The following is a 25,052-nucleotide window of genomic DNA, read 5'->3' on the forward strand; positions in this document are numbered from 1 at the left end:
TACCACAATTTAAAGATATTTTTAAACAAGGAAGAGAAACAAATCTGTTTTGATGCTTGAATGTGAGGCAGATTTGGGTGAGGTCAAAAGAGAAACGGATGTATCTTCTCATGAAGAGTCACTTTCAGGAATAATCAGAATTTTGGTACTTTCCACTTTCTTTTTATACGAATAGACATCCTGAATTTCAATACTTTGTCTCCTCCCACTATGAGGAAATTTCCTTCCTCTGCCCTGGCCATCTTGACGCACCCTTCTGGGGCTAAATTCGAAAGCTTTGTGGGATCCCTGGGAGCGGTTACCCTGCCATGATCATATTTAAGGTCCCCACATCTCTGATGTGTCTTCTTCACAGTGACAGGTAAACTTTATCATTAACACGCAGGACAACAAGGAAGGAGGAATCAAAGACTCAAGACCAGCCTGGGCTACATAGTAAAAGCTTCATGTAGCCCAGGCTGGCCTCAAACTCTCTCTGTAGCTGAGGACTTTGAAATTTGTCTTCCCCCTGACTCTACCTTCAAAATGCCATAGGCAGACTCATGCCATGCCCAGAATGCAGGGTGCTGGCACTTTGTGCGTGCTAAGCAGGCATTCTACCAACTGAGCTACACCTCCAGCCACTGCCTTTTAAAGGGGGAAGGGTGCTTAGGTCAGACATAAATTTGGGGTGGATGTCATGGAAAGTTGGCATATTCTTTGGACTCATTGTTAGGAACTTTTGGCAAACACACAGAAAACATTAGCATCCTAAGAGGGTTAAACCTCAAATTTTTTTTTTTTTTTTTTTTTTTTTTATAATGAACATCTCAGTTTTAACTTATAAAATGATTGTGTGATTGTATATATTCACGATATTTATGTAAGCTCTGCTTATCATGTGGAATGATTAAGTCAAGATAATAATTTATTTATTTATTTATTTATTTATTTATTTATTTATTTGCAGGTTCTTGCTATGTAGCTGAAGCTGGCTTCCAACCCCTCCTCCCTTAGCCCCCAGAGTGCTAGAATTGCAGGTGTGTGCCACCACACTTGGCTCATAGTCCTTTCTGTAAAAGAGACAGAGTAATGGTGCGTGCGTGTGTGTGTGTGTGTGTGTGTGTGTGTGTGTGTGTGTGTGGTGTGTGTGTATGTGTATGTGTGTTTGTGTATGTGTGTGGTGTGTGTGTATATGTATGGTGTGTATGTGTATGTGTGTGTGTGTGGTGTGTGTGTGTGTGTGTGTGTGTGTGTGTGTGTGTGTGTGTGTGTGTGTGTGTGTGTGTGTGTGTGTGTGTGTGTGTGTATGTGTATGTGTTTTGTGTTTTGTGTGTGTGGTGTGTGTGTTTTTGGTGTGTGTGTGGTGTGTGGTGTGTGTGTGTGTGTGTGTGTGTGTGTGGGTGTGTGTGTGTGTGGTGTGTGTGTATGTGTGGTGTGTATGTGTGTGTGTGGTGTATATGTGTGTGTGTGTGTGTGGTGTGTGTGTGTATGTGTGTGTGCATGTGTGGTGTGTGTGTATGTGTGTGTGTATGTGTGCATGTGTGAGTGTGTGTGAGCGTGTGTATGTGTGTGTGTGTGTGTGGTGTTTGTGTGTGTGTATGTGTATGTCTGTGAGTGTGTGTGTATGTGTGTGTGGTGTGTGTGTGGTGTATATGTGTATGTGTGTGGTGTGTTTGTGTGTGTGTGTGTGCGTGTGTGTGTGGTGTGTGGTGTGTGTGTGTGTTGTATGTGCCTGTACACATGCACACCACAGTTCATGGTCAGAGGACAGCTTTGGAAGTCCGTTTCCTCCTGCCTGAAAGGCCTTCCATCTGATCAGTCATCTCACCGCCCTGGTGTACAAGGGTTTAGTTCTGTTTTGTTAATGCTTGCTGGCTTGTTTGCTTTCCTCATTTTTTAATTTTTGGTTTTTTAAGACAAAATGAAATACACCAGACACAAAAGCACACATATGGCGATGTGTCCCTCATATGTAGAATGTAAAGAACTGAAACGGAAATACTACTTTATTTAAGAAAAGGGTTTGGTTTCTCTGTCTAACAGCCCTGGTTGTCTGGAACTTGCGTTATAGACCAGGCTGACCTTGAACTCACAGAAATCTGCCTGTCTCTGCCTCCCAAATCCTGGGATTTAAGGCATGTGTCACAAGGTCCATAGTTTACAGGTTTTTTGTTTTTTTTTCTTTTTAAGAATTGCGCTCTCTCTCTCTCTCTCTATATATATATATATATATATATATGTATGTATATATATATATGTATATATATATATGTATACACACACACACACACACACACACACACTGACACACCAGAAGAGAGCATCGGAACCCATTACAGATGGTTGTGAACCACCATATGGTTGCTTGGATTTGAATTCATGACCTCTGGAAGAGCAGCCAGTGCCTTAACCACAAAGCCATCTCTCCAGCCCCCAGTTTACGGCTTTTTTTTTTTTTTTTTTTTAGTTCATCACCTTGGCTGTGACTGCACAAGCATGGCTTTCCCCCTCCCCATTCTGGAATCAGCCACCCTTTTCTTACATAAAATAGTATTTCTGTTTCCGTTCTTCTACATTCTATGTGTGAGGGAGATCTCGCCAGATGTGTCCTTTTGTGTCTGGTTTACTTCATTCTGTGTAGGGTGCTAGTCCTGAGGGTGCACATGTATGTATGTTCATGCGTCCACATGGAGAGCACATGTCAACCTCGGGTGTCATTCCTCAGGAGCCACCCACCTTGTTTTTTGAGACAGGGTGTCTCACTGACCTGTAACTAACCAATTAGGTTAGGCCAACTGGCCAGGGAGCCCAGGGATCTGCCTGTCGCTGCTTCCCCAGTCGGATGCATGGACTCGGTGGGTCTTAGAGATGTTACCTCGGGCCTTCTTCGTGCTTACCCAGAGGCACTTGCTCTGTAGTCAGATCAATCTCCCTATCATCCACCTTGTTCTACATAACATGTCTTTGTGCTATGTTATCTCAAAGGACAATTTCACAAAGAGAACCCCATGGGAGACAATAGCACGCTGATAGACGAGATAACTAATGAGGCCAAACACTGGGCAGGTGACCTGCCCACCCCTGGGGAAGCGAGTTACGAAGGTCTCATGGGATTTGTGTGATCAAGAACTACCAGGGCTGCCTCTCTCTCCTGGCCTCATAGTTCAGATTCTTCTCCAGGACCACAGCTAATTGCCCGCTAAAAAAACGAACCACGGGACCTCAAGCAAGGAAGCTGTCAGGGGGCATTTCTGGCAGCATTGGCAAGGTTGACAGTGGACTCCCACGTGAGTGATAAAGACTTTACTCGGATTTTGTAAAGACTTACCTCATGGAAGCCTTAAAGGAGGGTGAAAAAGAAAACCCATTATGTAAACGCCTATATTTTCTCTATAAAGTCCGTCCTTCATTATTTAAAAGGACTCGTGTCTTACGTTTTCTCAGGGAGAAAGCGATGTGATCAAACGTTTACTACACTCCCAACTGAACAACTTACATTCACACGCTGATAAATAATCCTTATCATTCTAAGTCTCCCCGATTTAGCACACTTTTTGACGGTAGACCTGTCAACCGTGCTGTCAATTTTCATCATCCAAGGACTGGTTCTACGAACTCTTCCCCATCCCTGGACTGTGGGTCATCCTGAAGGTGCCGTACCATAGAAGGAAGGGGGTCTGCCACCCTAACTGTTGGCCGATGGCCCTGAGTTTCTCCAGATGCTTTATCATGATACCCCTACCCACGTGCTGACAGACAGAGGGCATCTCCCTCGAACAGTGCAGAAATGGTGAATCTGTGGGGCTCATGAGATGCATGTCAAACTGAGGTCACTCCGACCACGTGGTCCAGTTCCACGCAGAGGTAGACATTAGAGAATGGATGGACAGCAGCTCACTAGATTGTAGCCTGCCATCTTTCTACATCATACAACACCATTGCTGGTGGAGAGAAGGTTAAAGAGCCTGGGCAGTACCCAAGGCCTCCCATAGTAATCCTCCCTGCTCTCTCATGGAATCGTAGTGATGAGGACAGCCGACTACTATACACTGGTTCTCTCCCTGAACCCTTGCAACAGCCTTATGAGCTGGGTACTATCAGTGGTATGAACACAAAGTCCGATGGATCTTTCTAAGACATTAAAGAGCTCTCCGTAGACAAAGCTAATGCTTTCTTGCACAAGATCATGGGCTGAGCAGGAATCTACAAATTAGAAGTATGATCACGGGGTTGGGGATTTAGCTCAGTGGTAGAGCGCTTGCCTAGCAAGCGCAAGGCCAGCTGTATTGTGGCAGCGCAGACCAATTCTACCCAATGAGGCTGAGCCAATGACTTCGCCCCCGCAGATCTAGTCTCCACCCACAAAGGGGAGAGGTCAGGTGCTTCTCTTTGAATGCCCGGCAGATCATAGCCAAAGGTAGAGGTGTGAACTTTTTCACTCTGAGGAAAGCTGTTTACAAAGCTGAAGTAGCCCTTGCTTTCGGACTATATGAACTGCGAAGCCGGCCGTGACACTTCACGCCTGCAGTCTCTGCACTTGGCAGGCGGAGGCAGGAGAACTCAGCATTAGCAGTTTTCTTAAGGTTAAAATATGCGCACGCGCCTGTGTGCCTGCGTACGTACGTGCGTGCGTGCGTGAGAGTTCCAGGCCAAGTTGGGCCAGATAGGAGGTAAAATATCTCTTTTTTTAAAAATGACGAGGGAGCAGCTCAGAGCCTGTCGCACCGTCTCAGGCGTACTCTCTCGTCTTGCAAATATAAACCCCTCCTCTCCCAATTCCCAAGCGAGATTGACAATCGTGTTCAAAATCCATCAAATCCTGATGCACTGGCCATCTATCTCATGGCTCTCTCGGCACAAGCTGGTTTCTTGCCTTCCTACTTCTCTCCTCACACGTGGGCTCTGCCCCGTCACCCACCCAGCCCGCTCAGGCCGTACCTGGAAGTTAGCTACGATGCCCATTCCGATGCATCCCACCAGTCCGAGCACCAAGGACACCAAGTTAAAAACGGGGGTGCCGAAGTAGCAGGTCTCGTTCTGCTTCTCTACGATCTTATACCTTGTGTACATCGTAGCTGCGCCTGCAAAAAAAAAAAAAAAAAAAAAAAAGAACAGCCTGATTGACTGATTCTTTTAATGAAACCCGAGAACACTTGTGAAGCTTTATTTTACATGAAATTTCTTGTTTATGGCCGGGAGTGGAGCAGGAGAGTTTGATTCCCAGCACAGGGTGGAAAACGTCCTGATTGCAACGCATTTTGTTCTTCCCATTATTCTCTGCCCCATGCAGTGGACACACACACACACACACACACACACACACACACACACACACACACACACAGTCTTGGCTATTTCCATGTAAAGGCTATTCCATGTATCATGCTATGACTTGCTTTTCTCACTTAACAGTGTACCGTGAAGATTCTCCCCAGTCACTTGTGAAGTCAATCTCCACTGTGATTTTTTTTTAGTAGGTTTCTCCTAAAAATGGTTTGTGAGGTCCTATCTTTATTTCACCCTTCTCTTATAGATGGATTTCTACTTTGTTCCCTGGCTTTCCCAACCATAAACAATACTCAATTAGCATCCCTGATTTGTAGGTTTGGGACACGGTTTCAGAGTAGTGGTCTAAGAGTTAAAACAAGAATAGGCATGATCAAAATCTGAGATGTTTGCTCCAAGTCAGCTGAGCTGGGAGAATAAAGACACATTGGTTTTTTGGTTTTGTTTTTCAATAACCAGCCCTCTAATGAGTGAGTGAAAACCGGAATCTTTAACTGGCATTTCCCCCATGAGGGTTAACAATTTCAGTCTTCTAAAAACTGCCCTTCATTTCATTTGTATGTCCTCTGAGAAGTGCATGGCCATTTTTTTCTCAATTTCCCACCTAGGTTTAAACTGTAATGGCTTAGACAAATTCAGCACACCAGAATCCAGTCTACTGCAAATATTACAAATTTTCCTCTGGTCTGCCTTTAAAATGTACAACACACGTGTCCCTCATGGTAAGGTGGACTTTATATGTATTGACACAGTTAAGGCCATACTGGGCCTTATCTCAAAATTCTAAACAGTAAAAACCTTAAGTAAATAAAGAGGAGGTCAGCAAGTTGTGGTGGCACATGGTTATCTTCCCAGCCTTTAGAAGGCTCAGGAGGGAGAATTGCACACATGACCATTGATTGTAGCAAAACAATTACTTGCGCCTCTAAGTCTGGTTTCGAAGACGCATACACAGGCACTGGGCCTAGATGGCCCTGTATTTCTTTCTCCTTCCCCTTTCTCACCTCCAAACCCAAGTGGAAGCTCCCATGGGTGGGTGAGCAAATGAAACCTTCTATCAAGTTGCACAAACCAACTTCTAAAGCTGCTCCCTCCTTCAGTGGGAGGCCTAGACGTTCTCCTGGCCTACTCTACAGCCGAGAGAGGCAGGTGAGTGTAGGTTACGCAACAGGCCCTGATGGTTCGACAGGGCTGAGGGAAAAGGAAGGATTGAGCCCCACATCTGAACCCATATCCGATTCTCTGGTAGAAGACCGAGTTTTGAAACAGTGGCAAAGGGAACGGAGTCTGTGTGTATTACATTAATTGACTCATGGCGGGACTGCCTCCGGTCAACTGTTTCTGCAATGCATCTGAATTATTGAGAACAAACGAATCCTACTTGAGACAGACACAGATACAGATAGCTTGGTTTTATCATTTTTCATTTCTCCTAACGTATCGGCAGTTCTCGATACATATAGAAAGCATCCACGTTCCCTATTGGTCTGGTTCGGTTTTAATGTATGGTGCTAAGGATCAAACCCAGTACTGTTCACATGCCAAGCAAGTGTTCTACCATTGAGCCACCCCCTGACTCCAAGTGCATATCTACACCGGGTATCCCCCTAGCAGCACAGTAGGGTAGCTCAGGGGCAAGCTTCTAACCCCAGAGGAGTCCATACAAGCCACCCTCAGAACACATTTTCAGACACGGCCTTCTGCACTGGATTGTACAAGTACCTTGGCTAGAAATATTTTTTTTTTAAAAACTAAATTACACTAAAAATCCATTTCGGGGCTACAGAGATGGCTCAGTGGTTAAGAATGCTTGAGGCAGGTCAAAGGTTTTGTGGCTGAGTTGGTGTCCTGATCCCAACACTCAAAGCCTTGCCTGGCTACAGAAGACGACCAGTTCAGTCCCACATCACTCATTACTAGGAGTCCTCTGTGCTAGATTTCCCCATAGCCCCCCAAACCTCCCCTATTACAGTCACCTCTCCCCATATTCTGTCCCTCTGCTCCCATTCCCACATGTCCACATCTCTTCCGGCCCTCAGTCCACTCATAAAATCTGTTCTATTTCCCCTTCCCAGGAAACCCATGCATCCCGCCCGCCACCAGAGCCCTCCTTGCTACTTAGCCTCTCTGGGTCTGTGGAGTGTAGCAGGACTATCCTTTATATAACAACTAATATCCATTTATAAGAGAGTGCCTAGCGTGCTTGTCTTTCCGGGACCGGGTTACCTCACTCAGGGATGATATTTTTTTTTTCTAGTTCCATCCATTTGCCTGCAAATTTCCTGAAGTCATTTTTTTTTTCGACAGCTGAATAATACCCCATTGCATAAATGAATCACATTTTCTTTATCCGTTCTCCAGTTGAGGGACATCTAGTTGTTTACAGTTTCTAGCTATTCCCTTGTTTGGTTGAAATCCCTGGGGTGCCTGCTCTTTTTCTGAAGGGAAATGGAGGAGCAGTGGATCTTGGGGAGAGGGGAGGTTGGGGCGGTGACTGGGAGGACTGGAAGGAGGAAAAACTATGGTCAGAATGTACTGTATGAGAAAAGAATAAATAAATTTTTCTACCAAGTGCTTGTTGCTCTTTCTTGAGGACTAGAATTCAGATCCCAGAACCCACACTAAGTAACTCACAAGGGATTATAACTCCAAGGGGTCTGACTCCCTCTTCTAGACCGAGGGCACTGACACAAGGATGTTTGTGTATACACACAAATAGTAATATATATATATATATATATATATATATATATATAATAACACGAGCACATTGGTGCATGCACACACACAAACACTTTTGGGGGATTTCTGTATGTTTGTTTTGGGTTTTTTGGTTTGGGGGTTTTGTTTGTTTGTTTTGTTTGTTTGGTTGGTTGGTTTGGTTTGGTTTGGTTTGGTTGGTAGGTTTGGTTTTTTTTTTTTTTGAGACAGGGTTCTCTGTGTAACTCTGGCTGTCCCAGAACTCACTGTGCAGACCAGGCTGGACTTGAAATTGGAGATCTGCCTGTCTCTGCCTCCTGAGTAATAGCATAAAAGGTGTACACCACCACCACGTTGCATAAAAAGTAAACACTAGATAGAATAAAAATTTTAATTCCATTTCAGAAATTTGTGATTTAAAAGTACTTCTTAACATTCGGCCTCAGATTACCAGGTAAGTATACTTCTTTAATGAGGCTATACACAATTTTGGGTTTTTTTGTTTGTTTGTTTTTGTTGTTGTTTCTTAAAAAAAAAAATATCTTAGCTTCTCAAAGTAGTGCAAACTTCTACTTACCAAGAAATGCAGAGAAGTTTATCATGAATCCAAAAATACCACTCTCTGGAGGAGTTGTTCCTGTGTCACTGAGAAAGAAAATAATAAAAATGTTTGAATTATTTCAAAAGGAATCTCAATTCCAACATTTTGGCAGATAATTGGTCCATTTTATATTGATTTTTCAAGGTGTTCAGATGCTGAGTTCCAAAGCTATGACATGAATTCATCCTAAAGAATTTTCATCTGGGCTCTAGAGAAACCTAAAAAATTCTTGTCTACCATAAAAAGATTACATATAAGGGTTAGGGAGCTAAATCTGCTAGTGAAGCGGTTGTTGGTCAAGCAGGAGGCTGTGAATTCAATCCTTAGCATTCCTGTAAAAAACACAAAGTGTGGTACCACAAATTCGTAACACTAAGGAACTCACTGGCTGTCCAGACAGCCTGGCTGAATCAGTAAGAAACTGTGCGGTCTGAATGAAATTGGCTCCCATAGGCCCACAGGTTATTAGGAGGTGTGGCCTTGTTGAAGGAGGTGTGGCCTTGTTGGAGGAAGTGTGTCATGTGGGGGTGGGCTTTGAGGTCTCAGAAGCTCGAGCTATGTCCAGCAACACAGTCTCCTGCTGCCTGCAGGTCAAGCCCCATGCTTCTCCAGCACCATGTCTGCCTGGTCACTGCCATGCTTCCTGCCATGATAACTGTTGCTATCAGGAACCGACTTTTTGCCTCCGAACCCAGCGATGACGTCACTCATCGGCTACAGAGACCGGAAATGGCCATACATTCCCAGCATCCATTTGGTTTAGCTCCCGCTTTACCTACTAGCAGTTATGTCACAGTCTAAATAAAAAGCAGATCCTTCCTGACTTTACCCCCTTCTCCCCCATCGCCCCCTTCCCCCACAATAAACCTCTCCCACATAGAACTTCATTGGCCTGTCCGGACGCGAGCCACAATTCTATCACAATAATGAACGGAGTCGTTGAAACTGGAAGCCAGCCCTAAGTAAATGTTTGCCTTTATAAAAGTACCTTGGCCGTGCCTTGCCATGGTGTCTCTTTGCAGCACTAAAACCCTAATTAAGACCAAGACCTGGTCTTGAGAACAGATGTGTGTGCACACACAAGCATCCACACCTGCACCTTGCACATACACATGCATGCGTTCACACTTACACGAGGACGCTCTCTCCACACCGATACAAGCTAGGAGATGTTTAAAATAAAACAGCATGACTGTTTCTCAAACCCCACTTGTAAGCTCCATGTAATGTTGTGGCTTCTCAATGAAGAATCGAGTGTGACTATTTTGAAAACCAAAAGAAACTGGAAAATGTGCTTGAAAAAAAAATCCCACGACTGAGACAACCAGCGCGCATAAAGGCGCCACTTTAATCTTTTGGTTCTTTTTTTTTTTCGAGCTGGGGATCGAACCCAGGGCCTTGCGCTTCCTAGGCAAGCGCTCTACCACTGAGCTAAATCTCCAGCCCCGCCACTTTAATCTTTAATGACTGGATTTATGCACAGTACAGCAACAAAAACTAAGCCATACTCTTGATCCCTACGAAGCACTACAGGGAAACCTCATTCATAGCTGTCCTCGACTGCAAGAGGTTCCCATAGAAAAAAAGCAAGTTTTAGGTGCAGTCTACCCGTTCCTGAGGTGACTTAGAAAGTAGTGTTGAAGACCTAGGAGCACAGCTCAGTATCAATGTGCCTAGTGTGCACAGTTCCAGTCAGAGAAAGTGTTTGGCGTCCTATATTTCCTCTTCACTGGTATCGGGTTACAATAGGTCAGGCTGCTCACACGCTAGCTACCTTCTCCGTTTAAAAAAACACTGGGCCAATGGTGTTCCCAGCGTGAAGCAACTTGTACTGGTTCGGGGTACTTCCACTTTTAAAAATAGCTCTGAAATGTATATGTCGAAAACGGAGCACGTTGACAAGGCACGCTTTCCCAGCATGTGGAAAATTCCACCAGAAGCCTGAATGAACAGAAAGCAGGAACCTCTTGAGTTTTGCCCGACGGTGAACTTTTTAAAGGAGAACGCAGAGAGGCTCCGCTCTGCTGCTAACATGCACCTTGACTCCCTGGTGTTTCCATTGCACGGTCAGAACCAGATTAGGAGGAAATGCCCCCACTTCTCCATCATTCTACACTGAAGGAGGGCTGGAGAAGGCTACCCATGTGCAGGGTGCCCTTTTGAGCCCAGGACTAAGTGGGCCAGGGGAATGGGATGAGAGCCAGGAACAGATAACGGCAGAGGGAGCCTGAGCCCTTGGGCAGCACTTTGGCCAGAAGATTAAGTCTGAGAAGAACATCAATCAAGCCTTCCTGTCTCTACCTTAGGGTGTAGACAAGTAACCGCCAGGGAGGCTCAGCGCGGTGTTTGGCAATCATCGGTCACCTCTCACAGACGCACGACAGGGGCAGGAGCTAAGGCACCTATGCATGTGTTTGGAAAGGGAAGGAAATGACATAGTGGGTTGGCATTCAACAAAGTATGTGGTCGGGGTGTAAAAACATTCTGAAAGGTCATGAGAAAATAACTACAACTTTACCGTTGGTAATTTCACCTCCATGAGCTCAGTTGAACGTGTCTAGGTGTGTCTTCTACACACCCCATTTCACTCCAGAAGAAATCGTGTATTTGAGAGGCCTCCCAACTTGTTCAAGTCACAGAGGAGTCTACTACACCCTATGTCCTGCTCCCTGGTTCCATGGCTGCCAATGGCAGTCAAGCAAAGCCATCAGCATGAATGGAAGGAGGAAACAGTGGCTTGCAGGCAAAAGTCAAACAGCCAGTTCCAGAGGCTGCTTGATTCCTAGCATCTGCCAAGTCCTCGGGGCAAAAGTATCTGATTCTGTGAAACAAAGACTACCAAAGTCCAAGACACCGAATGTGGAGCTGGGGAGAGCAATCCATGAATGTCTTTGGGGAGCGATGCCTACTGGCCCCAGCACACCAAGTACAGCAACGGACATGAGAAGGGACCCCTGTGGCTTTGCTGTGCACCAGGAAGAGATTAAGTAGGTGAGAGTTCTAAGCTTCTCAAGTAGTAGAATTAGATTGTACAGTCTCTTTGACGAGCAATGGCATGCTCGTCAAAAAGATCGGATTTCTCTCCAGAACTGTGAATGCACAGCAGACCTCATCGATGTGTTAGCCTGTACCCAGTAGGCTCGTTATCCCCCCACCTGCTCAGCACCATAGGGGGTTGTCAACAGCACAACGACTTAAAAAAACAGAACTCTGCCATGACTCTTTATGATGTATTCACTTATCAATAAAACAGACGCAAAACAATGAGAATTCCTCAACAAAAAAATGGGTGTGGTATAGTTGTTCACTCTGTTTTCAAAGCAGATGAGGGGCTGAGGCAACAGGATTAGCTCAAGTTCAAGACCAGCCTAGGCTTACGGTACAAAACTCTCTCTACTTTCTCTCTTATATCTCTGTGTGTGTGTGTGTGTGTGTGTCTTGATCTACAGGCAGCAAGGAGAGAGACTGTAATTCCACACTAGGTGGAACTTGAGCATAAAGAACTCAAAGCCCAGGGCTGGAGAGATGGCTCAGTGGTTAAGAGCACTGGCTGCTCTTCCAGAGGTCCTGAGTTCAAGCCCCAGCAAACATATGGTGGCTCACAACCATCTGGAATGGGATCTGATGCCCTCTTCTGGTGTGTCTGAAGATGGTGACAGTGTACTCATATAAATAACATAAAAATATAAACATATAATAAATATAAATATATAAATATAAATAAATATTAAAAAAAAGAACTCAAAGCCCACCTACACAATGACACACTTTCTTGAACAAGGCCACACCTCCTCCAATAAGGCCACAGCTCTTAAAAGTGCTACTCCCTGTGGCCAAGCATTTAAACAAATGAGTCTATTGGGAGCCAAATCTATTCAAACCACCACACATGCGCACGACGTGTGTGTGTGTGTGTGTGTGTGTGTGTGTGTGTGTGTGTGTGTGTGTGTATTCCATAACTGAACTTGTCACTTTGTATGCTAATATAATAGTAATAAATAATAAGTAATGGTATTATTAATTATTAATAATAGTGATAATTGTTGTATAACTATTAATAACAGTAATAAATAAGAAATAGTAATGCTCGTACATTAGCATTAGTAAAATGAAAGGATTCTTATTGTCAGTTGAAAACTGTCTTCATACTGGGTGGGGTTATACATACCCTAAACACAGCAATCAGGAGGCAGAGGGAGGCAGATCTCTGTGAGTTCGATGCCAGCCAGGGTTACATAGTGATACCCTGTCTTAAACAAAGAAAGGAAAGAAAAGAACCCTTCATAAATCTGTCAGGACTCTGACATTACATATTACATGGTAAGCAAGTTTGAGTAATACCTTCCACCTGATTGCAAATAAAATGAATGTAACACCAAGGGGCAGTCAAAAAACTTATGGGTAAGTCTTTTTTAATTTTCCTGTTAAAGCTCTGTACTGGCTAGTTTCTGTGTCAACTTAACACAAGCTGGAGTTATCACAGAAAAGGAGCCTCAGTTGTGGAAATGCCTTCATGAGACCCAGCTGTAAGGCCACACAGGAGGCGGGGGCAGGGGGCAGAGACAGGAGAATCTCAGTGAGTTTGAGGCAACTCCGGTCTACATGGTGAATTCCAGGCCTGTCAATACTATATAGAGAAATCCTGTCTCATAAATAAAATACAATACAAATCCTTTTGTGGTAAGGATGTTAAAGTGTGATTGAAGAACATGTAGTTACAGCTCTTGGATGCTTTTCCCATCAATATCATCAAAATAATAGCAATGTTTAAAACTTAACTATACTTCTTTGCCTGGCAAACTTTATGACTGCCACTCCCACTATTCTACTGAATAGGTGTCATGACAGGGATTACCAACCATTCTCAGAGATGCTTTCCTGGTGCACAGCAGAAGAATTGTTGCCAGGAACATGCTACCTAACTACACTTTGAAAGGTAGGGCTGTCCACATCAGACTGGGTTGGTCACATTCATAAGAGAGAAATTCCGTCTTTCTATGCTACAGAATGATGTTAGATCTTTGCACTAGAATGGTCTAGTCTTATTTTTAATGAACGTAGACATTTTACCACGGGGAAAGAGGAGACGTTTTATGAGGTTGCTGGGACACCGCTTTGACAGCAAGAAGATGTAGCTGCTTGTATGTTATTTCCGTTATAAATCTTAAATAATCTCAATCTATTTACCTAAAACTTTATTAATTTTATTTCTATAATTTTACTTTCTCTCCCCCTTTTACCCTCATCCCTACTTGGTACTATTAACTAATCTTCCCACAGTGAGGTTCATATGAGGCATTATCCTCAACTCCAAATAGCAATCCTTTTACGACATAGACACATTAGGAAAATAGGAAACATCTCTCTTCTGCTAGGTAGAAATAGGGTTTGGGTCTGTACTGGCTGGTTTCTGTGTCAACTTGACACAAGCTGGAGTTATCACAGAAAAGGAGTCTCAGTTGTAGAAAAGGCCTTTATGAGACCCAGCTGTAAGACATTTTCTCAACTAGTGGTCAAGGTGGGAGGACCCAGCCCATTGTGGGTGGTGCCATCCCTGGGCTGGTGGTCTTGGGTTCTATAAGAGAGCAAGCTGAGCAAGCCAGGTGAAGCAAGCCAATAAGAAACATCCCTCCATGGCCTCTGCATCATCTCCTGCTTCCTGACCTGCTTGAGTTCCAGTCCTGACTTCCTTTGGTGATGAAACAGCAACATAGAAAGAAGTGTAAGCTGAATAAACCCTTTCCTCCCCAACTTGCTTCTCGGTCGTGATGTTTGTACAGGAATAGAAACCCTGACTAAGACAAGCTCTAACCTAATGATATCATCACACGAGGTCAGAGAGAGACGTGGCAGGCCGTCCATAGCTATCAACATGTATACTGAACCCAGGGATTCAAGCAAGCAAGAATCCAAAACGCATTTCGAATCACATGAGTCCTGAATTCCCTTATTGTTATCCCTTAAACAATACTGTTCATCGGCTTTTTCCATAGTGTTTACTTTGTATCCTGAGGAATGTAGAGATGACTTAAAGTATACAGGATGGCGTGCAGGGTTTTGGGCAAACCCTAAGGCATTTGAGCAGCGACTGACTTCAGTAGCCTCAGAATCTTGTATCCTGAGTGAGTCTAGGAACCGGTCCTTCACAGATACCAAGGGATGTGTTTGGGTGACATGGGTATATCTGGGTGCCTGATGCAAGAAACTGGGAGTGTGAGAAGACAAACCAGTTACTTTCCAATCTAGCTGATTTCGGTCTGTCTTGGTCCCAGCCCATGATTCTCCATTACACGGCTTCCCAGAGTGCTCGGTCCTGCCCTGACCCCACCCACTTCACCGGTCTTCTTAAGGAGGTATTAATGGTAGCAATTGGGTGAGAGGAAGTAATGTTTCATTTGCCCATGGTTCAGAACCTGTTGAAACCATCACATATGCACAGTAATTTCAGAACAAGTTGTACCTGGGAAAGCAATTATGACCACATCCCCTGTGTTTACATTTATATAAGTTAAGCCAACTTTGGATAATTCCAAGAAATTTGAGAAACATACTCCAGACTAAATTTTTGCTAAGGCGGAGAATAACCACTCAATGCCGGAACAATACAAAGACCACATGTCTGATGGTACGTGACTTCCCCAAGCATGGACAAATGACATTCTTTATCCCCAGATACGTGTGATTTCCCATTACCTAAAGCCAGGGATGATGGCTTTAGTGGGAACGCTGAGCACTAGGTATAACATTATCTGTCTTGAGGCTTATTAGTCTAAGGCTAGGTTCAGTGAGGGACCACATCAGTGTGGAATAAGGCCTCCAGGTACATACATTGTCATTCACTGCATATGCACCGTATACAATAACTAAATAAATACAAAAATGAAGAAATCAGGAGACTAAGTGTGACGTACCTGTAAATACCAACACTGAGGTACTAAAGCAGGAAGATCAAGAGTTGGAGGGCAGCCTAGGGAATTCTGTCTCCTTCCGAAAAGGCAAAACTCCTACCTATTCCGGGATTGGGTTATCTGTTAACATTCAACTTTAATCTCAACTTGAAAACAGGAGAGCTACACTCTAAGGACCTCTTGACATTTCAGTCTATCAAGAACACATTAAGAGTTATTGTAAGCCAAACTCCTCAACAATGGCTCCAGAGGGGCCTGCAAAACCCTGACTGCAAGCACACAAGGCTATGCTTAAGGAATCGTAACATGGGCTGGTGGGAAAAGTTCCTAACTGCATCCATTGAATTTGGTTTTAGACAGTTTTAGATAGTTTTAGATGTTCAGCCTGTCTTCCCACGTAGATAGCCTTGGGCAAGTCACTTTTTAAAGAATTTTCTTTCTGTTTTGTTATTGTTGTTTTGTTTGGTTTGGTTTGGTTTGTTAAAGTAACAATGCTAACTACTTTTGTGTTCCGTATTTTGTTTTTGTTTTGAAGCTGTGTCTCCTCTATAACCCTGGCTCAATTGGATTTCACCAAGTAGAGTAGGCTGGCCTTGAATTTACAGCAATCCACCTCCTCCTGCCTCTCAGGTACTGAGATTATAAATACAAGTCACCATACTCAGTTTAATTTTTTCTTAAGACAGGCTCTTGCTATGCAGCCCAGGCTGGTCTCAGATTCACAGAGGTCCACCTGCTTTCACCTCCCCAGTGCCGTGATTAAAGGTGGTGCACCACCATATCCTGCTGTAATTTTGACATTTTACTCTGCAACTCTGGTTCCCACTTTAAACGGTCTGAATTCTATAGGTAGGTAGCCCAGTTTTCTGCCGCTTGTTTATTGAGCAGAAATTAGGGTCATGAGGAACAACACAGGTGGTTAAATGCTGCATGGTTAGTTGAGCGAACGCCTCATAAAAAAGTACTTACAAAAGGCCAGTCCAGGACCCAGAACCTACAAAAACTGTAAGAGTGTAGGATTACGTGTCAGATACAAAGCACGCTCCCAATGAAGATTTAAGAGGGTAGCCTAGACGTTATGGATGGAGAAGGAAAGACACACTCCAAATTCAGCATGGTTGGCTGTGCTTGAGAATGTGGGCGTGGCCTAATCCCACGAGGCTGGCTTTTATTCCTTCTTGGGTTTGATGCCCTTGCATGAATGGGTTCATGATGCACCAGAAAATACATTCTTCTATTACTCCAACTCTCTACATGTAGCTGGCGCCTGGGTCCATGTTTTTAACTTAAGAGTAGGGTAGAGGGCCAATTTGTTTAAAATATTGAAAACATAGGGGAGGATATATATGCCAGAAACATTCTTATAATGTCTCTCTGCCCTCAGTGGCCCTCTGCCACGAACATTTTTATTAGTCTCTTTATTTGAGAGGCGGGTGATTAATCTAGAACCTGACGCATGCTAAGAATTTCCTGTTTGGTTTTCTTTCCTTGAGACAGTGTCTCAGTACGTCTTCCTGTCTGTCCTGCAGCTTGCTATGTAAACCAGGCTAGCCTCAGCTCACATGCTGAAGTCTCTCTATCTCAGCTTCCCCCTCAGACCTGAAGCAGTACTTGCCTCTCTGCCCCTTGAGTGCTGAGATTAAGTACCACACTAGCACACCCAGCTTCCGGTTAATCTTTGGGCAAGCGGGTACAAGTGTGTATTAGTTCTCTCCCTTGTTTCTGACTAAAAATAGCAAGTTTTGCTCTGCCTCTTGCTCTTTCCCTAATAATGTATCCCGGAGATTTAAAAGTCACAGGGAGACCGTGCTTCAAAGAGAAGATACCAAGGCAGCTCCTGCTGGGAGCGCCACATTCTCCGGCTAACTTATTTATTTAGCAAGTTATTTGTTATGGCTACTGAGAAGGTTTCCAAGCTTCCTGAAAACAATACTGTAGCTCACTGGGAGAGACCTGGCCTCACACTCTAAGCTTGAGATTGCTCCCTGCCACACATAGCCAATGACTCAATAGGTATGCATTATATAGGTATAACCTTACAGGTATGCGTTTCTTTCACAGGCAGCCAAACCTTTTTTTTTTTTTTTTTTTTTTTTAAATAAAGGCCTTCCATAAAATTTAAAATCAGGGGCTGAAGAGAAAGTTCAGTGGTTAGGAATACTGTCTGCTCTTCCAGAGGGCCAGGTTTAATTCTCAGCACCTCCATGGCTGTTGACAACACACTCTCTCTAGTCTCTGGGAGAGGGGCACCAGCATGCTCACGGTGCAGAAATACATACATGCAGGCAAAATACCCATTCACATAAAAAAGTAACTTATTTTACATTCTTAAATCAATTTACATTCCGGGAAAAGGTCTGCGTCCCCATCTCCACTTCCCCACCACCCTGAACCCACCCCCCAAACCCTCGAGGATAGTGTTATCAAATGAAAAACCACACCAGTGAATTCCAACTGGAATCATTTCTAGGCATGAATGTGAGCCTCTTTCCACGCCTCGGAATCGTCTGACCATTTACGCAACGCATTGAAGAGCAGCAAGGCCTATTATCTAAGCACTTGAGAGGTGGAAGCAGGAAGACCAAAAGTTCAAGGTGATCTTGGCTTCTTATCAAGTTTGAGACCAGCCAGGACTCCTTGAGACTTGATGTCAAAAGACAAACAAAACCAAAAAAAAAAAAAAAAAAAAAAGTAGAAAGAGAAGTTATCTGATAAGGAAGCTAGACTTTAAGGACATCCAGGATAGCGGTTTCCCCCTCCTATTTCATAAATGCACTAAAAATACCAGACCACCAAGGCAAAAGGCAAACAGTTACGGAAGTTCATGCTGGGAAACTAAGACACCCAATTGACTGGTCTTATCTGACAGGGATCCACCATGACCTGGGGTAAACAGGTGGGGAAGGGTTTTGTTGGTGGTGGTGGTTTTTTTGTTCTTGTTTTGGTTTTTTTTTTTTTTTAACACATTATTCATGTGGATCTGGAGACCAAGCACGGGGCCCTAGGCAAACATGCTTACCGCTGGGCTCCACCCCACTTCCCCAGCTTTCATGGATCTTATGTTTCTGATTTGTTAGAAAGCACTGTGTGCTAGGGTGAATAAAAGACTGGGAACAATGCGTGTGGTAAGCCTCTGACGCCTGCCTTCAAGCAGTTGGACCATAGATCTGGTTGCCCCACAGGAGCTGAGGAGCCTTGGAGATCCATAGGCCAACGAACCACACCTGTGAAACGGGCATTTTTTTTTATTATGCAAGCACAAAGATGGGTCAGTGGGCAAAAGCACTTGCTGATAACCAGAGTTTGACCCCTAGAAACCACCCAATTGTATTCTGGTTTCTACTTGTATTTATATGCCTTGGACTCAGCACCAGAAGCAAAGGAAGTTCCAGGATTTGGAAGCCAATGGTTTTTAAGCTATTTGGATAGCTGAGTCAGGAAGATGGAGACCCCCAGCGTGGGCTACAGGGGGATGCCCAGTTTCAAAAAAGAAAAAAAAAAAGTGACCCAAGCCTGGAATCTCAACCCCTCAGAAAGCTAGAATGTCGCACACATAGGAGGCAAGTCTGGGCTACAAAGCAAGACCCTGCTTCCCAAAAACTGACTCAAGACAGACATAGAAAGGACTATCAGTGTGACAGAGGAAGTACAGAGAGGGAAGGAGAGAAGAGAGGAGTAGAGAAGGGAGGGAGGAAGGGGAGAGGAAAAGATCCAGAAGATCCACTGAGATAAACAGCAAACAGAGAATGTTTTTGAAACAGGGTTTCTCTGTGTGGCCCTGCATGTCCTGGAACTCACTATGTACACAGCAGGCTGTACTCAGAGATCAGTCTGCAGAGGTCTCTTTTAGCTTTTTTTTTTCCCCCCTTGGTCTCACTGTTCTGCAGTGCAGAGATTAAGCCCAGAGTTTTGTCCATGCTAGGCAAGTGTCCTATATACACTGATACAGCCCTGGCTGTCCTGGAACTCACCGAGTAGAGCGAGCTGGCCTCGGACTCACAGAAATCCTGCCTCTGCCTCCCAAGCACTGGAACTGAAGGCGTGTGCGACCTTTCCTGCCTTAGTTCTTGATGTCTGCTTCTAGATGTCTAGTTCTTGGGCTGCATCTAGCTATTATATCAAAGGCTTAGAGACAGTCCAGTCCCACCCACACCCACCCTCCGCTGCTAGAAAGGTAGTAAACCATCCCAAATCGCCGGGCACACTTGGGCAATCATGTTAGTTTTGGATTATAGTTCCTACCATCGTAGGGTCCATCCTGTGCCATAGAGTCCCATAACTCAGCACTCCTAAGGCCTTCCTTGTTAATTTGTAAGCCCCTTCCTTGGAGTGCCTGTGATTTCAGGACGTCACAAGTGTGTCACCTCATTCAGCTGATTGCTCCACTCCGGCTGTCTCGCATAGATAACCAGATTCACTCTAAGGGAAGGCCACTCATAACCACACCAGACACAATGATCCCAGACGCGTCTTTGACAGCCTGGCCAATCTGTACCACAGATTAGCTCTAGGGGAAACATAGCTATTACTTTCTCAGGAGGGTAGCAAGCATTGTATGCATGCCAAAGCCCGTGGATCGTGATTCATTCATGAGAGAAGGGACACGGATGCTGGCACCCAGGACTGAGACGTGCTCTGAGGAACCATTCCACGGGGTTTCCAGAGACACAAGACCCGCTCCTTAAAGTCTTCCTCAAAGGATACAGCCACCCCATCACTAAATACAGAGATGTTAAGAGGACCAAGTGGTGGTCCCTGCTGTGGATAAAGTGACCCCCAGGAAAGACGGAGACTAAGTAGGAAACCAAGTAATAAACCAGCACAAGGAACATCACGGGTTTTTGACATCTTGAGGGCTCTGACTTCACAGGTATCAGGTCCAGAGGAGTTTGAGGCAGGTTCATCCTAAAGGTGCTGCCGCTGGCCCAAGGGGGACCAGGATGTGAACTCTGTAGCTTTCACACCAATGTCCTACTGGTGGGTGTATCTCACCCCTCCATTTTCTTTCATGGAAAACAAACCTAGCTGTTGAGATATGAATGACACCACCACTCCCCCATCCGTGGTGGTGAAGACCTTTAAACACCCCAATACTAGGACCTAGAGTTCAGGCCTGCCTGGGCTGTGTAGTGAGATCTAGTTTCAGAGACAGAGTGGGGAGGGAGGGAGGGGAGGAGTCAGGAGTTGTTGGGATGAGAAATAGGTGGGCAGTTTGGCACATGCCCGAATCTACTTATAATAAATGGTATCTTAGGTACTCTCCTTGTCTGAGGGTCACCAAAGAGGGCTCTTCCCAAGATTGTATCCCACACCCCAGGTGGAAAGGTGCCACCAGCTGTCTAGCCATCCTCTAGATACTCCTCCTCGGAGCACAGTTTCTCGTTAAAGGCAGAACCCACACGTGCTTCCTGCCTTTCTAAACATGCCCGGGGACTCAGATTATCTCTCCTTGTCACACCTTTTCCACTACCTTAAGAATTTCCACTCCCCATGCCTGACCTGGACGCCTTCCCTTCCTCTCAGCTCCCCTGATCCCTCGTGCTCCTCTTGCCCCTCACCTGATATAGGGGAGAAAGGGGTTGACGTGCCCCGAGAGCACCGCGACCACGTAGGAGATGATGAAGGCTGCGGACGACCAAGTCACCAGGAGGAAGGGGACGAAAGCCATTCCCCTGAGAAAGCACAGCATCGCGGTGAGAGGGCGCTGAGCTCGTCGGGCCACGAAGCCGGCTTGCTGCGGGCTGCCTGGAGGCAGTGGCCGAGACACAGACAGCTAACGCGCGCGGCGGGACGGAGGCTCCGCGACGGCCGGGGCAGGCCCAGCCCCGGAGGGAGGGAAGCGCTCAGAGGCGAGAGGGCGGAGGGCGGACGGGCAGCCGGGTGGGTGGGGCGCGGGCGGTCCTGGCTTGTTGCGAAACCGGTGAAGTCACAAAGCGGCAGCCTGGTCCCGCGGAGCTAGAGCGCGCGGCCACCTCCCCGCCCACGCCTCGCCACGCGGGACCGCTCCGCTTCCTTTCGCTTTTGCTTGAGACGTCGACGTGTGAGTGCAGCGGGAGACTCGGGACCCCGCGGGGCTGGCCAGCTTTTCAGCAAGTCCCGCCAAGTTGGCTGGATTCCCAGCTCCTTCCCTTGGGGGTTTCCCTCTGAACCTCTCTCTCCAGCACCCACCAAGCTTCCTCCCAGCGTCTGGCCACCGGTGATGCCCACCCCATCAGGTAGCAGTGTGGGTTCAGGCAGAGGGGCTCAGTGATGTTTGGGCCACTGGGCATAGACGTCACACATACCTGTGTGATAAGCGCGGAGAAAGCCACGTCGCATAGTAGCCAGGCCTGATGGCTCAGGTCTGTCATCCTGGCTGCCTAGCTACTAAGGAGGCTGAAGCAGGAGGATCACAAGTTCAAGGCCTGAATGGGCAGCTCAGTGAGACAGCCTCTAAAGGGCCGGAAATGGAATGGTAGAGCACTTGCCTAGAATGGACAAAGGATCGCATTCAAGCAAGTGACAGAAAGAGTTAGATCCAGCCCTGGCCCACCCACCAAAAGCTACATGGAGTATTTATCTGTTCCCATCAGTGCTACTTGGAGTATTTATTTCCTAGCAGTAAGTCAAGATGACTTGATCCATTTCAGATCTACCCCAGACTCCACCCAGACCAAACCAATTGGTGTTCCTGAAGCACACACGGGCCAGCTCTGTGGATCTGAGCTATCGTTTGGGAATTCCGAGCCCCACTTTTGGCCATAGATGACCTAATATGTGTTCATAAATGTGCCTTGGTGTGCCACACCACGCTAGGGAACAGCCCACACAGATTAGATGCCATCAGAACTAGAAAACAGATCTACTGACTTCATAGGACAGAGTTTTACAAATGAGATAGACCAGATCAGAGCTGGGGACCCAAGACGACAACAGAGCTTTCAAGGGGACATCTGGGGGTGAGCACATGACTTCCGGCTAGCACCCTACCACAACCCTAACTCCAAAAGGAAATAATTAACCAGACCAAAGCAAGACCACCTTAGCACGACAGCAAAACCACACACACTGTAAATGCTTGCTTCTTTAAGATATTTAAATACCCAAGAAGCAAGGGGTGACTTTTAGTCAGATGTGGAGTTCACAGCTACAATCTCAACACTGGGAAAGGCTGACAACCAAGAGCTCAGGGCCAGTTGGGGCTACACAGTGGGTCCTAGATACATTTGGGCCACAGAGATCCCATCTCAAATATCACTCAGTCTTGACTTCTGGGGTGGGGAGGCTCTTTGGACCCAACTTTTCCCTACAGCGTCTAGAGCACCTTGGTCACTTCAAGCTTAGTAACCTGGTCCTAAGAGAGGGCTCCATGCATGGTTAGAGGGGCTTGCTGCCAAGCCTGATGGCCTGAATTCCATTTCTTGGAGCCACAAAATAGGAGGAGAGAACGGACTGCCTTGAGCCCTCTTAAACTTCCACATGCATGCTACAATAGCCCTGACATACATGCACACACGCGCATACACAGTCTTAGATATGGCAAAACCTGCCGATCATAGTATTCATCGTGCATCTTTATCTGGTTTCCTGTGTTTTGGAAACCCACCCTCAAGTCAGTCTTCTGCCCCATCTCCACTCCCCCACCCTATTGCTCCTTTTTTTACCATTGGTAAAATTTAGATCAAAATGAAATTCTCCCTTAGGCAGAGGACTAATTCCCCAGCCCCACCCCTAAAGCTTTTCAGTTGATCACCTCACCTTTTTGTTGATTGTATAATTCTCTACAAACTCCAATTTGACAACAACAATTACTATTTTTTTTGTTTAGGAGTCTAGGTCTCTCTCTCTCTCTCTCTCTCTCTCTCTCCTCTCTCCTCTCTCTCTCTCTCTCTCTCTCTCTGTGTGTGTGTGTGTGTGTGTGTGTGTGTGTGTGTGTGTATGTGTGTGAGTCTAGGCTAGCCTCAAACTTACCTTGAAATCCTCCAGCTTCAGCCTCATTAATGCTGAGATTAAGTTATGCACCGACACAAAGGACTCGCTAATCATTTAAAACATTGAATATAATGCATTGTCTGACCAAGTGGCAACGAGAATGTTTGCTCATGCTGGCGTTTTAAGGAATATGGATAAAGTTTATTACAAGGGGTACTGGCTGGTTGTGTGTCAACTTGACACAAGCTGGATTTATCACAGAGAAAGGAAATGCCTCCATGAGACCCTCCATGAGCAAGGCATTTTCTCAACTAGTGATCAAGGCGGGAGGGCCCAGTCCATTGTGGGTGATGCCATCCCTGGGCTGGTGGTCCTTGGTTCTGGTTGCAAGCTGAGCAAGCCAGGGAGGCAGTATCCCTCCATGGCCTCTGCCTCATCTCCTGCCTCCAAGTTCCTGTCCTGACTTCCTTTTGTGATGAACAGCAATGTGGAAGTGTAAACTGAATAAACCCTTTCCTCCCCAGCTTGCTTCTTGGTCGTGATGTTTTGTGCAAGAATAGAAACCCTGACTAAGACAAACTTGTACCAGGAATGGGGCATTTCTGTGACAGCCTGACCATATTTTGGGGAGGATTGTGGAGGGACTTTGGAACTTTGAGCTAGAAAAGCCATTGAGTGTTAAGAGCTCTGTGGGGTGTTCTGTAGGAGCTTGGAAGATAATGTTGAGAACAATGCAAACAATGGAGGCCTGGCTTGTGACATTTCAGAGGGAAGATTAAAGACTCTTATCAGGGCCATTGCTGTTTTGATTGTGAACATTCTGTGGTTTTGGTTAGCTGGGGCTGAAGAGTCAGCTGTGATGAACAAGATACCAGAACTACTAAAGCGAAATCTTTGCATTACTGGAACCATTGATGGTGGTTGGCTGGAACTAAGAAATTCATGGTGATTAAGAAGAGACCAGCACTACTAAGGTGAAATCTCCTGGGAAGTGTTTTCTGAGAGCACAGAGAGGCTGTGTTCTAGAGGCAGTCATGGTTGTACCTCATGTTGGAGGCCAGACTTGGTAATGTATGAGTCACCCAGGAGGTACTGGTTTTGAAACATGAAGGGGTAGCATCTGATGCTTGGCACTGAGAGAGGCCAGGAGAGGCCATCGTTGAAGGTGCAGTCTCAGTGGCAGTCGAAGGCCCAGGACTGAAGGGGTCATGCAGAGAAGTTAAGGCTTAGCACCATGAAAAGAGCCTATGAGAAGCGACTTGTGAAAGTGCAGTCCAGTTGCAGCAGAAGACAGCATTGTTTTGAAGATGCCAGGACCATGAGATGACCACCAAGAACAGCAGCGGCGGTGGAGTGCAGGCATCTGGAGCCTAGAAGACAAGGTGTGTGCTACAAAGGGCAGAGCTGGAGAAGTGACCCAAGCCCTTGGAGGAGCCCAGAAGATCATGAGTGGATCCCAGACATTGGACGGCTAGAGTTTGATTTTGCTTTTGATTGTGACTGTGCACTGATATTTTTTTCCCTCTTGTAGTAAGAAAGTATTTTAGTGCAGCCCACAGTTAAGAGACTTTGAATTGAAAAAAAAGACTTTGAATTTCCAAAGTGATTGGATATTTTAAAGGGATTGAAATTTTAATATATAAGAATTTATAAAGACTGTTGGA

The 25,052-nt window shown here is 45.6% G+C and overlaps 1 protein-coding gene across 1 annotated transcript in view; it reads right to left on the reverse strand.

Moving 5' to 3' along the window:
• The window catches only part of Dram1 (DNA damage regulated autophagy modulator 1), a 35,860-nt gene extending 14,453 nt beyond the window's left edge, over positions 1 to 21,407 (reverse strand). The window contains exons 1-3 of the mRNA XM_032890769.1: positions 21,036 to 21,407; positions 8,546 to 8,613; positions 4,921 to 5,063 (exon numbers count right to left, since the gene is read on the reverse strand). Coding sequence (XP_032746660.1) covers positions 4,921 to 5,063; positions 8,546 to 8,613; positions 21,036 to 21,166 — 342 coding nt within the window. The 5' untranslated portion in view covers positions 21,167 to 21,407. The remainder of the gene's footprint in view (positions 1 to 4,920; positions 5,064 to 8,545; positions 8,614 to 21,035) is intronic.
• Positions 21,408 to 25,052: the final 3,645 nt, after the last annotated feature.

The sequence above is a fragment of the Rattus rattus genome, chromosome 1, assembly GCF_011064425.1.
Source record: "Rattus rattus isolate New Zealand chromosome 1, Rrattus_CSIRO_v1, whole genome shotgun sequence".
Lineage (NCBI taxonomy): Eukaryota > Metazoa > Chordata > Mammalia > Rodentia > Muridae > Rattus > Rattus rattus.